This window comes from Hippoglossus stenolepis, chromosome 18 (assembly GCF_022539355.2).
Source record: "Hippoglossus stenolepis isolate QCI-W04-F060 chromosome 18, HSTE1.2, whole genome shotgun sequence".
Classification (NCBI taxonomy): Eukaryota; Metazoa; Chordata; class Actinopteri; order Pleuronectiformes; family Pleuronectidae; genus Hippoglossus; species Hippoglossus stenolepis.
Window position 1 is genome coordinate 13,562,942 of NC_061500.1, and position 16,667 is coordinate 13,579,608.

The following is a 16,667-nucleotide window of genomic DNA, read 5'->3' on the forward strand; positions in this document are numbered from 1 at the left end:
GACAGACAGACAGACAGACAGACAGACACACACACACACACACACACACACACACACACACACACACACACACACACACACACACACACACACACACACACACACACACAAACTCTCAGTTACAACAACTCTTCTTCTGTTTCTGATTAAACAAAAAAAATGTCTATTACAATTCCTGAAAAAGCTGATATACATGCATGATTTGTTTTCTTTATTAGATATCAGCGAAGGGAATAGGTTCATATTTTAGGAAATACGTTTATTAGCTTTCTTTTCAAAAGTACAAAGGCATATAAAGGCAAATCTACCTCAAAACCTCACTTGTTTGTATAATCCATAAAACCACAACTTGTTTTTGTACTTACTAAGCATTAAGTAAATAAAATACAACATGTTAATACATTGTTCTAAAAGTTTGAATTTGTGGTAATCACCACGATCGAGGATTTTCCCTCCATCTCCATTCATACTGTAGATTTTCAAGCCCATTTAAATGTGAGAACCGTCAGTGTGTAAAATTATATTGAATACATTTTCTTCACATCGTTTCTTTTTTAAATTCTTGTGTGAATTCTGTCTTTGGCAAGTCTGTGTTTTCTAGAAAAACCTCTATGCAAATATGTTCTGTACTCCTCTGGCCTTTTCTAGTTCACAGTTGTACACATCTGCACCTGGCTATGAGCCAAACCATCCCATTAGTGTTATTGCTGCTACCTGATAAGACAGACATCAAGGGGGAGGGCAGAGTTTGGTCATATTGATCTTTCAACATCAGATTACCCGACCAAGGGATGACAGCAGAGTCATGTGAAACAGTAAACGGCTCCTCTAAAATAAAAGGCAAAATGCTGCAGTTTTCTTTTAACCATCACATTCAGAACATCCACGCAACAAGGTTTTGCAGTGGGATCACAGATAGGACTTTCTCACAGCAGACATTTTAGCATGTCACCATGTGACAAGCAGGCAGACAGGAACACCGTCTGCCTGCTTGTCACATGGTCTGCCTGCTTGTCAGAGGAAACAGGAATATTACTCACTGTTAGCAGGAACATAGAAAAACATGGAGGAACTATTTAAAGCAGAAAATCTGATAAAGAACTTGTGAAAAAGAAATTGGAGCTTGTGTGATGAGGGACAGATGAAGCTGAAATGTGTGATTGTAAAAGGAAGACTTATGACATTGAAGGAAGACAGATGGCGGTAACGCACCTTCATGCTGGTTGCCACCTGCCAATAAACCAGCCAAAGAAATAAAAATTAAAGAAAGAGGCACAGGTGTAAAGGTCAGGTGACTGGAGATGAGGAACAGGTGAGCAGGTGGAATAATAGACATGAAGAAAGTCCAGGGACATCTAGTGGTTGGATGAAGAATGACAGGTCAGACAGAGAGAACTGTTGACTGTAAATAAAGATGGACGACATGACTGCTCCCCAGAAGTGAAGCCAGAACGTCTCGATGGTGGCTGGCTGCAGTATAGGTCATAAATCCCGCCTCCTCCATGTTAATTGATGGGAGGGAGGGCCAAACTAAAAACTCAAAGTACAAATCAAATGATAGTTGTTCTCAAATGTGGATTCTGTCATTTAAGGTGGTTCTTGCACTGGTTTTTGTTTAAGAGCTCTTTTGTCCGGTAAGTTTGGTTTCAATTAGTTATTTGATGCGTTAAAAACGAGGTGAGACGTCATGGTTGAAAGCTGGGATTGACTCCTGATTGGTCGAGCACTTCGACGGGACCTTGCTTCTGCGACTACATCCCTAGATCGCTGCCAGGCAGACACCCATTTTGTATTGGGTTTCTAGGGTTAATCCGGATAATTGTGGGTGAGTGGAAATGCGTTTTCTATCTTTATATACAGTCTGTGGAGAGAACATGAATAGTGATGGAAACAGCCAGATCTAATCGCTTCATCCTTTTCTGACAGCTGATTTTAATTTTTTTTTGGGGGTGGTTACACATCATCGCAGACTAGCATCACTGCAACTGTCAAGAGAAGCAGATGTGGAATGCTCCAGCTTTCTAAGAGAAACAATTGTTGTTTATTGAAAGTATGAATATGCCTGTTCTCTTCTCTTCTATTCTATTATTATTAATATAAGATCCGATGCTAGTATGTGCGTATGTATGTAAGTATAGTGTTGGAGACTCTATGCCCACTCATACACAATAATAACGAGCATACATGTGAGAAAATCCAAACAAGTTTATTTACAAACACTATACCAGTATAAAGAAATATCCAGAGTCAGTTAAGAAGCACTGTGTTATATATATTACCTTCATTCTGCACACACACCAGGGTTCCTTTCTTTTACTGATCTTGATTCACTTGTGTCTGCACAACAATTTGTGGTCAATCCAAAATATTTTTGGTGTTGATATTTGCTAAACTCGTATCACTTGAGTTAATGTAAATAAATGGAACGACATGTCTCAATATTGTTAGCAATATTTTCAAATACAAATGGTTGATATTTGACAAGTGCTCAGCCAAGCATGAACATATGAACAAAAAAAATTGATTCACAGTCTCTAAAAAACTTGTGATGTGTACAACAAAATAAACAGTGAAAACCCACGATGCGTTCACGTGCACAAGTTAAATGCACAATGCCTTCTTGAGTGCAAATAGACCACAGTTCAAAGGGGAAATAACTTAACACAGTATACATAAAAGTGTTGTACCGCTTCACAAAAGGGCGACAACCGTCTTCATTCTTGCATCTTTAATCAGTAGGAACCGCATCCACTATTATACAATTCACTTCAACAAAACCGTTTGTGTTTCCGTGACAAAGTTCATGTACATATCTCCAACGACTGTGAGATTCAGTAGAGGCTTAAGTGTAAACATATTTTAGTGATCATTGAAGCAGGCACACACAAAGCCAAGTACAGAGTAAAGTCATGCAGAGCATTACATGATTATGAACGGTGTTCAGACTTCACTAATTCCAATAGAATATAAGTTGCACATGAGCGTCTACACCTCAAAGAGTCTTAAAACGTCTTTTTCATTCAAGAGACCAGCTACGCTTTAGGTGGATGTTGATGCATTTGAAGACAAGCGAAACGCATGGGTGCACTGCATATCAAAGAGAAGGGTTTAATATCTCCTAAGGCAGCATGGCTTAAGACAAGGATGACGGCGAGAGGCTGGGTCACTCAACAGTGCTCTGTTGCTCTACAAATTGGATGAAGTCAAACGTTTCGCTGCACTAGGTGTCGCTGCAAAATATTTATCTGGCTTTTGTCCAAAATCATGACGAAGCCAAAAGGAAAAAGGAAGAAAAAACATTGCTTCTTCTCATGTGCCACATTTTTCAAACCGGAAATTTTAAAGGGGAGGCCACAGAAAACAGGCCATTTTAACAATGTTTTAAAATATTCACCAAATTAATCTGGTGAATAGGAAATAGATCTAAAAAGGAGACAGTTGGATGTTACAATTTTATTATTTTCTTTTAAATGTTAGCTTGATATCAAGGTTCAGGCTTTGTTTTACACAAACATTAAAAGCTGCCACACCCACAGAGTGTCCGAGATAAAGAGAGGAGAAGAGGAAATAGAAGAAGAAGAAGAGAGGGGGCAATGAGGCAGCACAAAGACACCCAGGCTGCCCCATTTCAGCATAAATATTCTGTGCAACGTTGAGTAGAAAAACAATACCTCTGTACAGCAGAGCCACTAGAAAACTTCACAAAACAACATCACTAAGAAGACCACTTTTCACATTAAAAACAAGCATCCTATGGTCCGACAGTCAAAGAGAGCCAGAGTGATTTGATTGGCTAAATAAACGACCTCAGGTATGCATCTAAAAGAGAAGTATGTCGGTAGGTGAAGCAAGCAACCTTCAATGTGTGGTTGACTCTCTTTTTAAACACGGAGGAAATAGTGAACTGACTCATTCACTGACATAAAACATGACATGTAAAATAAAAAAGATATCAACGGTGCTTTCAACATTAAAGCAGAGGAGTGAGGGATCACGTGCACTGCCCCGTGTGCACGTGGATGATCCCGCGAGTATGCATGTGAATGAAGTTGAAGATTTCGTGAGGCATGGCGTGGAAGCCCGGGCGCGGCTTGACGTTGTCATAGTAATGGTGGGTGATGAAGATGCCGGAGGGGTTCATGGGGAACGCCCAGAAGCCGTAGAGGTGAACCTCCTCGCACATCTCCAAGGCGGCGGTCACGAGCATCAGGCCGCTGCTGAGCCTCTTGGCCCGGACGCCCTGCACCGCCCAGAAGCGCTGCACGTTGAGCAGGTACTGCGGGTGGAAGAAAAACACGCCTCGCTGCGAGTCGAAGTCGTCCAGCATGTATTTGACCCTGAAAGATACGTCTGTGTTGCGGGTGTTGTAGAAGGCTGGAAGCACCACCGAGGAGTTCTCGTAGTTCTGGAGGACTTCGTAAAACGGACGCCGCCATTTCTCCAGCTTCTGAAATCTGCAGAGAAGGCGACATGTGAGATGACCGAAACCAAAAGAGAAGAAGACTGCACAAAGACACACACACACACACAGAGTGGGAGAGAGATCTGATTCCTCACTCTGACTCATATCTACAGTACCTCTCAGTAATAATGCTCGGATTTATTGTCACCAGATCTGTTTTAGTGCCAACATCCGCTGAGTACTTCTCAATAATGGGCGGGATGTTGCACCTGGAGAAAAAGAAAACAGAAGTCCACTGATAAACGAGTTCTTGATTCATTTAAAACTAAGCAAATATATACAGAGTTGCACAATTAAATTCAAAATAGATGTGATCAGGATTATTACTTTTTAATCTGTTATAAATGTTGCAGTTACAATGTGAAACAGCAGGTATATTTTGTCAAGTATTAGAGAAACATTTTAATTTGCAATCACAATCACATTGCTATTAATGAGCAAAAATAAATGTGTTTGTCATAATGCAGCTCTCACATAAATACTGATTGCTTATTCTTTTTGGGGTTATCAGAAGCTGCTGTTAAATGACACTGTTTAATTCAAACTATTGTCCTAGTTGAAGGATTATATGCTGCGTACCTAAATACAAAATCTGCTGAATCGATTTCCTTTCCACACTTGCTGTTCTTGATGATGCCGCCATTTCCAATGACAGCACATTTCTTGTACTGCGATTTGGAATACGGCATATCCTGCATGAAGCAGACAGGTTTTATTAATGTCAGACAAGAGGGCACTTCAAAATCAAACAGATTGTAGCACCAGGTAGCACGGTGTAATTTAAACGATAGGTAATATACACGTAAACCGCTCATATGGGATTATATATCACGCAGGTTATGAACTCACATCTGGGAACATCTTAAAGACCTCTGTGGTGATGGGGAGGATACCACTGGTGTCCACCTCGTACCTCAGCTTGGTGCCTGCAGGTGTGTTCCTCTTGGTGGTGAACAGGAAGGAAGGAGCATTACAGCAGCGAGACAGAGACATCCTTCAGGGAGACACCAGAGGAAAGTCAGAGTTAGTTTCATCTCCGTCGACTGAGGGCAGCATCACGATATCAGCTTTACCTCCTCATTAGGATCATACAGACCCCAACACTCTGTGCAATTTTGTAATTATATATATATTAATATTATAAATTAAATAAATAACAACTCATCAAATTATTGAGATGGTAAAGCTCATATTTGTCTCAGATTGGGTTTCCACATTTAAATGAGGGCAATAAAAAAATCATGCAGCAATCAACAGAAAGCATTATTAAACCAAATGAGAGATTATTTCTACATATATTCACTTTGTTTGCTGAAAAGTCATTTACAGGCAAAAACATGTGCAGAATTCTGTCCCACATAGGGACTTCAATTATGTTTGGGATTAATTAAGGCCCAGTTAAATCCTTCTTATAAAACTGCAACAGCATCAAATCCAAACAGACTGATTTGGGATTTGCGACGTGTAATGCTCCATAATAATTACTAGAAACCAATCACTCATAGACAAAATAAGAAAATCATTTATATTTAACCATGTTTTATAACTAGAGACTTTGAACATCAGTAATCTCATTAGTTCAAAATCATATTTATTAACAATTTGCTTTTAATAAACCAGTAAATTTGAAACGACTGTAAATAGAAATGATTTTGAACCCAAACACACAACAGAAAAAGCAAAGACATGTGTGCAGTATACAAACTGAGGTATTTTAATAATATTAATAAACTTTACAATAATTAAGACAACAAATAAAATAAAAAGAGAAATAAAATGAACAAACCAAAAATTAAATCAGAAAAGGCTTTTCCCAGTATGAATAAAGTAATAAAAAAAAAAGCAAATACTTAAGATTAAAAATGAAACAGGCAGCTTTCTTTAGAAGCGTGTTTTTGTAATGACGTTGTGTATGAGATTGAATGAATGAGACACTCAGATACAGGCTTTATTTCTGTGGCCGACACTGTGTGATTCTTACTTGAAGTTGCTGGCCTCCTCCTTGTTCTGCTCCCACTTACACACCTGCAGGTTCCGCCACCTCTCAAACAGGTCTGAGGTTTTCACCCTGGCAGACAGGCAGAGAGACTTGTGGAATGAGGAAGGATACCCATGGCCATGAATTTTCCGTTTAACCATGTCTCTACAGGGGTAGTAAATTGAAGAAGCATCAAGGAAACAACACGGGAAGACAAACAAGGGGACAGAGCATTTGTCGGGATGACTGTGGGCATGGGGGCACCACTGGATCTAGACTCATTAGCACAAAGGTAGTGGCTCCATCGTCGTCCGCGAATAGCTTGTCCTTGAGATGCCATTCCTTTTGAGATGACTGGGAGATGGGATTTGCTCTGAGCAGCTGAGTGGCACCATTAGTTCGGTCGCTCTGGCAGAGTGACAGCGGCTGTTCTCTGCCACGGCCAGTGTGGCTCACAGCCGTTCATCAGGCGCCCAGAATGTGTCTGATAATAAACTTTGACTGCCTGAGGGACATGGGTAAAAGGTCACTGGACAATGTTCATATTCATACCAGAGGAAATATGCTGCTCAGACGGCCGTGAGCATGACTGGCTGTTTGAGGAGTGCAATGAATCGGGCCATTAATCTACTGCATGATGTAGAAATGTTATTTGTAGTGTGCTGCAGTTAAAGTTTCCAGTGTGTGGGCCTGTAACTTGTTGTTTGCTGTTTATTACCTCCGCCATGGAGGTTTTGTTTTCAACTGCGTTTGTTTGTTTGTCAGCAGGATTACACTCATGGAGGGGTGGGGGATATCTAACTTGGTGAGATAGGGTGTTAGCCTTGGTGGAGATATTTGCTCTCTACTGGACGAAACCCATTGAATTTTGTGCGTACTCCAATCAGTTGCACATTCAGGAATTGTTTTTCACTTTATTTGACAGTTTTAGTTTTCCAAGGAAATAATTGGTGGATCTTAATGGCAAAAATAAGGCACTTTTGGGGAAGTGATATCAATTAGTGTGGCTGGATTGAATTTAAGGGGACTATTGGGCCTTGGTAAAGGTATACGCTGTACTGAGTGCTATTAATTAGATATATATAATCTCTGCCACTTTATCACTTAATAATTATTTTGAAAAAGGAGTAGAATTAAATAACTACTAGCTCACATTAACAATTCTGATGAATCGCAGCCCACTTTAACTTAATAACTCTTGATATTTTCAACAGGCTTTAAGGAAACATTACCAATCAAAGTCTGGAAACAATAAATTTTACTGACAAAATCTAAAAAGGGATAAAAAAAGAATCGTGAGAGTGGGGAATTTTAAAGGTAATTTAAAGGTACCATAGACTTTTATTTAAATTTAGGATTTATTACATAATCAATATTTGCTTCATGAAATATATTTGATATTTATTTCATTTGGGAAATGAGGTTTATTCATATATCATATAAACTGCGGAGAATTTGCTCTTTACCTACCTGATGGGATCGCCTCCGAAAAAAATAAACATTCATTCTAAATGAATAAAAAAGGTTTTCCACCATTCTCTATATCGCAGGTGCACACTCACATTGTCAGGACTTTGACATCCATAATCTCCTGCCTGAGCTCCCTGCATGCAGTGGAGTTGTAATCAAAGGGGCCATCATAGTTATCCAGATACCTGGCGGGATAGACACAGTCATCGTCTGCCTAAACTTCTCCTCAGACACAAGAGAATCAACAAAATTAACAACAAGCCACAGAGATAAGATGCAATATATAAAAAATAGTGTGCTTAAAGTACATAATGAAGCAAAACATTATTTATGTTTAATAAAAAATATCTATAGAGTGACTTAATGAAATAGTAGAATATCAGAGTAGCACTGTGGGATGACAAATGACAGAAGTGATGCAACGGATGCAACAGGAGAGAAGGAAACGGTTTAGTTGACACTTGCACCAGATTCTTTTACATCTTAGTCTAAACCAATGTTAAACTGGGTGAAGAGAAACAATACCTCTCATATTTTACCTTTTCTTAAAGGTTATGATGAGAACTTACATGATTTAACACCATTAGTCCATGATTCATATGTGATGTGTATTAATTTAAAAGACAAGCTTGTTAAAATGGCGGATTAGATGTGTAGTATCTGGTGGATATGAGTATGAGAGGGTCCGTGATTTATTGTCAGGCAGAATATTATAATGAATATTTTAAATGTACAAATTTGTACAGCTAATTGCACAAAGGTATTATTGTATATACATTGTGCTGTAGAGTGACTCAATGGCTGATTACCTGATATTTTGATATGTTAACATGTACACAGATGGCCATGCAAACAGGTAATCAGAGAAGAGGCAAGACCTTTGGAATTTTATATTTTCAACTAAACTTGAAGTGGTTGGGACGAAGTTTGAAAGAAGAGAGGAAGGAATTTCATTTGATGCGTCAAAGGTGTCGTCCGTGGGAAGGAGTTTCTGATAAGGCTGGGAAATTTGTGTTGATCCAGTTTCAATTCAAAATGTGTTGCTTAATGAATGATACCAACTAAAAGGTTATTTGATTTTGTCCGTGTTCATTTTATGTAAAAGACTATCAAAAGAAAAAGTAGAACATAAACATTTGAGAAAAATGGGAATTAATGCCAAAATGGCAGCAGCTGCGGGGTGAACTTGTCAGAACAAATGTTGGTATTTGTCAGAGAGATTAAATGCAGTGTGTAGTTTTCAAAGATGAATAAAATTGAAACATATTACCTGTGGCTGTGGAGGTAAATGAGGCGAGTTTGAAAAGAAATAATGATGATAAAAGAACGAGCAATACAATGGAGGGATGCAATAAAAGGAAGAAGTTGCTGGGATGAAATTGTAGAAATAAAGAGCGATGAAACTGGTTGTCTACATCCACCTGATGATGCAGGATATTTCTGAGGTTTTACTGAGAGGAGCATCTGTCCTACATAATTATATGTGACACTTTGAATGAGGACTATTCATGCTTGTTTTAGCTAAGATGACGAAACCTTTGCAAGTGTTCTGTGTTTGGTTCAGTAAGAGATGAATTTCATCTCTAATGGCAGCCAGGGTGAACCATTTAATGCTGGTTCAAAACCAATCTGGGATGAGAAAGAACTAAACCTGCATCTTTTTCATTTTTTTTGCCATAGGGACATCCTCAATGAGGATTTGGAACTTTGGGGGGGAGGGAGGGGGGTTAAATCTGGCACCTTCCTGTCTTCTTGTAACAAGGAAAGTCAAGTGGAAAAAAGGGGGTAGATCCAGGTCACAGGGAGAGACAATGCAGATGTGAGAAGGGGAGAAAAAGGGGGGAGCAGAGAGTAGTGTCCACACTATGTACATGGCATACACACAGAGCTGTGCAGAACACATGAAACACAGGTTGAGGAGGACAAGGCATTTGGAAATGGGTGCTGGATGGGACACAGAGGTAACGAGGAGAAGCCAGTGCAGCGACAGACCGTGGTTCAACCAGCTTCTGGCAGGGGGTGGGGGGGGGGGAGTGGGGGGGTGGTGAGGTTTGGGGAACTGGGGTTTCGAGGTGAACGGGATCAGACAACATGCAAGAGCAAATCTGAAGTGCAACCACCACTGACAAAATATGAGAGTTTATACCTTTCAGACTAATGAAAAAGAAAGAGGCATTCTTGGGTTTCTGTGAGAAAAAAGACTACAAAAGAAAGCCTTCAAACTGGCCTACCTGTGAGAGCGTTTTTTTTTCTTCTTATTACCGCCTACGCAGGGTACGACTACTACGGAGATCTTTGAATCTGGCTGAATATTCTGACGGAAACATCTGTCAACATGCAGACAGGTTAAGTTAGAATTAATTGGGTAATGTAGCCCTGCTCACTTCCTAAACCTGCAGAATTCAAAATAAGTCAAGTAATGAAGAGAAAGAGTTGTGTTGGCCTAGATGTGTTGGACCAAATGTGTTGCAGTGTGTGTCTTACAGCATCTACACAGGAAAATGATGGGCATTAAACAGCGGCCCAGTCCACGCATGCAGGACTGGGCCGTCACTGTGATGGATCTAAAACTTGTGTTCTCCTTTTCCTCTATCTGTCTGTCTGTCTGTCTGCTTCTCACACTCCCTGCTCTCAGATGTGTTGTGTAGTCAGTCACGCTGGAAAGGTACCTTTTCCTTCCATTTCTGGCCGGCTTCAGCGGTCCGTCATCCGAGAAATTGACGGGACCGGTCCAATTTCCTGTCTCGTCCCCTTTGAGTCGGCTAAACTGTTGCGCACTAGTAAGAAAATGAGTCAGTTTATTTGGGATTTATTGTCCTTTTTGTGCAAATGTCAAACACATACAACCAAGCCCATGTGTTCACTCACAGAACTCGCAGCTCAAACACACGCACACACACACACACACACACATATATATACATTAAGGGGGACCAACTTTTTTGGCTTAAGAGAAACAGTCATAATGTGACATCAACATGCTTAGAATGGATTTAGGATGACACTGGGGTTTGAATTGTTGAATTTATGATCTGCTGGGCTGTCGCCATCGTCCTGTGTGTTATTCAAACAATCGCACTCGGCAGTATTGAGCTCCAGGAGTGTTACACTTGTACTTGAATCTATTATCGTCACTGCGATTTAATGGGCGGAACACTAATCACTGCCAATGTTTTTGCAAATGTCAAATCGCTTCTGAAGAGATGCCAATGGATTCGCCAAGCGTAGATGCTATAAAGTGGTCAATTTAGACCATCACTTCAGCCAAATATAACCGATTAGAGGCTTTTACACCGAAAGATCCTTTTATTTATCGTGTTAAGTGCTATTCAGACTGCGAAAACAGTTGTTATATGTCGTCCTTGGCTCTTTGTCGAATCAGGTGATGGGATATCTCAACTTGGACCTGGACACCACAGGCCCGGTTACACATACGTGAACATATCAGTGGCGAACCTTTCGTTCAACTTTGCTGAACTCTGGGCCACGATATTCGCTTCGCATTCGAGTATGTGTGACCGTGCCATAACACAAAAAAACATTGGGCCAATCTCCAAAGAAAAAAAATGCTATGGTTGTATTAATGGGAAGAGGATCCACTGGAACTTGACCTATATTATAATATGGCTAAAGTCAGGATATCTTTGACAGAGGAGATCATTTGGTGCAGGTTCTTCATAAACTCACAGTAAAGAAAGTAATTCCAGAGAGATGAGGGGCCCCAGTTTATGTTCACATCCTGTTTTCAAGTCCTTATTGATGTTTAGTCTCCTCGGGGGACAACAGATAGGCGACACAATAAAAAGCAATAAGACATATTTATTTTTGAGCGGCTGGTAATATTCTACAGTTTTGTTACTGTCAACAAATCCTAATAAAGCACCAAAATCAACAATGCGGAACTCGGCCACTGAAAAAACAGGCGACAAACACAGTTTCTTTTTTTTAAGGCTCAGTCATTTCCCAAAGCAGCTGAGCTCTGCAAGTTGTTACAAACATTACTCAAATTGTCTATTTGCTGGGGACTATATTCTGCTGCTGACTAAGCTTTTATTTACAGAATTGAGACAGTGTATGTTAGGTTGGACTCAAAATAGGGTTAATGTGACGGTGTAATAATATATAGAAGGGTATAACTGTATCATTGGTCAGTCTTTTTCATTGGATTTGTAATAAGAATAAGAAAAATATATTACACAACCCGACAACTCTTCCTATTATGTGACTGATTACTATGCAGCTATTCATGTGTGAGTCATATTTGTGAGTACTCTGTAGGCGTCGTGCTAAATTTAGCAGAGCGATCGAACCCAAAGAGCCTTTCCGGGTGCATAATGTGGTCGAGCATTCATCACCGAGAGCATGTCTACACTGATCTGCAGGCAGACTTGGCTTCTCTGGAGCCGCTCCGTCTTCTCTGTAACAAGCGGCTGCAGAACAAAACAGAACAGGACAGAACAGCTCCTGCTGAGTGACATCTGTCTATTGCTTTAGGCTATGGGCCTGAAATAGGACAGAAAAGAGAATCACAGTAACATAATGTGGTCACTTATGATAAAAAATAGATAATCATCAACAAATTGCTGATTAATAGCATCAAGATTGTTAAGTACTGATATTTTCCAATAATGTGGCCTCCAATAAAAGTGTAATCAATCTCATGTTACTGCATCTGATCTTGCAAACAAGCATCGAGAGCCCATTTATCTCCCATTGACTCGATTACGAGGTCAGTAATCTAAGCATTAGATTGGACGAACAACAGACACAAAGTTGCTCCGAAGCACTAACGATCTTTGATTCTACCCTAGAGCGCTGTTAATGGGACTTGAAAGCAGTCAGGACTTTTGTAATATTGGATTCAGTGACTCTGGTTTTTTTAAGGATAGGCCAGGCCCATTGATCCAGATGACCACTTAGTACTTATTGTATGTCCAGAAGTATTTCCTGTTACTATCAAGGACTTCCTGTCCTTATCAAAACAGGAAATTAACAGACGTTATCTCCTCACCGACTCTATCTTGTTTCCGCTTTGCATTAACCTTTAGCAGGGAATCACTTTGGTAAATGGTGCAGTCTTATAAATTATGAAATATGCACTTTTATGGACTAAAATCTATATATTTGTATACAGCTCTGTCAACAGCATGTTGGAGAAAAACACTGAGCTGCTCAGGAGATACAGTCCACTCACATAAGGCACCAAGAAATGTTTGTCTCTCAAGAGTCTGGTGTATAAATTTGTTGATTGGTAGAGATGCCAAGATTTTTTCATTTTTGATTTAGGACGAGGACGTTTGTTATTTTTGAGGTTTTATAGCTTTACACAATAAATCATAACGATAATGAATTGATAATGAATCATCCACCTGCACTTAATTGTAAAGCCGCTACTTTCTGGATGATTGCTCCAACCCTGAGGCCCTTGGCATTCCTCCTTCTATTTTTAGATCTCACACTCTTCAAGCCATTACAGCTGAAAGTTAATATGTCTGCCAGCAAAGAAGAAGTGTGTCACTCATTGTTATCCTTTAATAAGCTCCCTGCTTGTTCCTGCAGGTGCAATCTTACAATCCGACAGAACTTCACCCTGATGTCAGCAAAGAGGGGCAGGGGAACTGATTTGTGACACTCAACGGCCAGATTCACGGTCAAATCTATCAAGTACAACGGGACCCTCATGCATTTAGAGGAGGGACCTTTGCCATCTCCTGCTCATCTGGGATGAATGGATGAGATTTATGATAACTTAAGTTCGAAATATGACTCCCTGAGCTTTCTCTCACTTACAGCACCCAAATGTCTCCTCAGCTGCAAGTCCAGCCAAGATGTCTCTGTTAATTCAAGTTAAGATATATGTCTTTTATTTGCCTGTGTTGCCAAGAAACAGGAGCGCATGCCCCTGCCAACATGGTCCCAGGCCTGAGGAAGAATCAGGGTGCGGCTGAACCCATGTGGCATCGACTTCTGATTGTTTATGCTTGGAGAGATGTCGTAAGATGACGTCGCTTCTCCCTCTCACTCTGCTTCACACACAGACACACACACACACACACACACACATACAAAAGCATGAAAGCACACTCAGTTCATCACCCCCTCTTCTCTCTCTCTCTCTCTCTCTCTCTCTCTCTCTCCCCCACTTGCACTGGGGTGTGTGTGCAGACAGACTGTAGCAAAATGGCTGCCGCTGAGCCCTCTGGTTTTTGTCGCGTGGCTTGTTCCCCCCAATCGCTCCTAGGCCGAGCACCAGGAGCGAGTAAGAGCACAGAGCATATAGGTGTGTGTGCCTGTGTGTATGCCTGTGTGTGTGCATGTGTGTGTGCATGTGTGTGTGCATGTGTGTCAGGTGTGGATTCATGCATCTCACCGCAGAGGTCAGGATGCCATGAATCCACATTGAGTATCCAGACCAGCCCAGCAGGGTGGGAGAAAGGGGGAGGGTTTTTTCGCTGTGGGGGAGCTGTTCAGATTGCAGCACATGTATGTTTGCTTTGGAGGAAGCATATATGTGCTGAGTGTCAAATATCTGGACGTGGGGGGGGGTGAAGTTTTTCTAATTGTTTCTTTCGTTTGAGGTGAGATTTAGGTGTGTTCTTCATAAACCACCTAAAGATCAGACATCCCGGCTTCTCAGCATCTGCTCGTCTCACACTGAAATTTTCTCCGAATGTAAAAAAGAAAAGAAAAAATGACATGGGCCTGCAATTTTAAACTGATTCAAATGAGTGGAAGCTATCAAGCAGGATTCAGCTCGAGAGCCATGCATCCGGGAGTTAAATACTACTACTGTTGCAGAGCTGTTATAAAACTTGGCTCTGCAGTGGCTGTGTGTGCAGCAGCCTGGTAGGGAACAAATTATTTATTTATCAGGGGATGTTGGGGGCAATAAGAAATACACATCATTTTAACCATATCTGTCATCATCATCAGTTCCAGTAGCTTTCAGTTGCAGTATGATTTTCTGATGCTCTGTCAGATGTAGGCTACTACCAGTCAAGAAAGGCTGAAACGGAAAAATATAAAATAAAAATCTTTGAGGGAAAAGAAAGGGGGGAAACCATTACCATACACGAGCTGGAGCACTGTGTATGGTATGAATGTGATGCCTTGCTTTCAGAAAATATCAAAAAAAGAAATCCGATGGAAACTGTTTCTACTGGGAAAGAAAGATGGATGGTTAATTGCTTTTGTTCTTTTCAGCCATAAGAGCTTGTCTGCCCCCCCCATGCGTCCCCACATGTAGACTGAACACCATCAGCTTATCAATCACTGGCCTATTGTTCGAACAACATTCGGTTAATCATTGGGATCAATGGAAGCTATGAAAACATGCTTTTTCAAATCTGGTTATTATCATTACAGCGTGGATAACTCTGAACAGCAAGGCCCGCATGCATGCGCTCTAATTGCCTGTGTTTAGTCAATGGCGGCTGCACAGAAACAACACTTACTTCTTGACGTAGTTCTTCCCGTAGAGAATCTGCTGCAGTAACGTGACGAGGCCGAAGGCGCAAATGAATATGAAACAAAGGGAGCGATTGCCGAGTATGTCTTTACCCGACGAGGGGTCGGCGTATCCCATCCTGCGGCGCAGCATCCAGGGCTGAAGGTGGGGACACCCGCTAAGGTGTCGCTCTCCGCTGCATTCACGGCCGGGGTCGCAGGTGCCTTGTGCCCGCTGCACCGGGCATCGTCCCTCACCTCCTCACTGGGCTTCAGCTCACTGCCCCTCACGCCATCACATCACCGCTGCTGCAGGAGAAGCATCGCAATGTATCAGCAGCCGTCAACGGGCTCTGCATCCAGTCCTGCCTAGAATAAACCCTGGATGTCTGTGTTTGTGTGTGTGTGTGTGTGTGTGTAATATAGGCTGCTGCAGATGCTGTTAACAGCTGGATGGGAGAAAAAACGTCGAGGAGGTGCAGTCGCAGGCAAACAATCCAGGTTATCCACAACAACACGCTCAGATTGTTATTGTCCAGAATAAATCCTGAATTACTTAATCAGATAAAGAAGGTGCATTCGGTTTTTCTTTCTTTCTCTGTCTTTAAATAACTGGTGCGAGCTGCGAGAGAGAGAGACAACACACGGGTCCCGCATGCTTCATCTCAAATGTGAGCAAAGCTGCGTGACCGAAATCTAAATGGAGGAGGATGCGCCTTTTCTCCGCCTGGCACACGGGGACGCGCACTCAGTCAGATGCTCCGTTGTAATACAGCCAGAAGACAAGGTCACGCTCTCCTTCACCTGCACACTCACTACATCCGCAGCGCTGAGATTTAAATGAAGCACACAAAAATTGACTTTCACAATAAGATTACATGGTGTAAATTATAAGCCATTCATTGTTTTGTATCACAGAGGTAATACACATCCAACAATTCTCTGCTAAGCAATTTTCTGTCCTATTATTATTTTTAGCATTTTAAGCATTATTTAACAGTGTTCAGCAGTGTGGAGGCCCTGAAGTGCAGACGGCAAATCAAAAAATACACAACAGCAAATCAAAAATAATACATTGTGTTAAATACAACACAATACACACTAAAATCAGCGACAAGCCTCGTCATTAACAGGTACCTAGCTTTTTTGTTAGTAAATGTCGCTGTATTTTTTTGATTTGCCAATGTGTTCTGTGATTTGCTGTTGTGATTTCTTAATTGTTGTTGTGTTTTGTGATTTGCTGTTGTGTTGCTCTTCAGGACCCCTGTATATTACCTTGCCGGAGCTAAACCACTGAAAGGAACCAGTGGA

General features: G+C 41.1%; 1 protein-coding gene across 10 annotated transcripts; it reads right to left on the reverse strand.

Moving 5' to 3' along the window:
* Positions 1-2,190: 2,190 nt before the first annotated feature.
* Positions 2,191-16,140, reverse strand: st8sia5 (ST8 alpha-N-acetyl-neuraminide alpha-2,8-sialyltransferase 5). 10 transcript variants are annotated; one of them, XM_035184353.2, is made up of 10 exons: positions 15,365-16,140; positions 11,598-11,678; positions 10,580-10,687; positions 10,142-10,237; positions 8,003-8,095; positions 6,444-6,605; positions 5,312-5,456; positions 5,042-5,154; positions 4,579-4,671; positions 2,191-4,454 (listed from the first exon to the last, which is right to left on the reverse strand). In XM_035184353.2, the coding sequence occupies exons 1-10, from the start codon at positions 15,508-15,510 to the stop codon at positions 3,992-3,994; spliced, it is 1,500 nt and encodes a 499-aa protein (XP_035040244.1). In that variant the 5' UTR covers positions 15,511-16,140; the 3' UTR covers positions 2,191-3,991. The 10 variants fall into 10 exon arrangements, with proteins under 10 accessions (XP_035040244.1, XP_035040245.1, XP_035040247.1 ...); XM_035184354.2 differs by having other exon boundaries at positions 6,444-6,530; positions 15,365-16,137; XM_035184356.2 differs by lacking the exon at positions 10,142-10,237 and having other exon boundaries at positions 15,365-16,137.
* Positions 16,141-16,667: the final 527 nt, after the last annotated feature.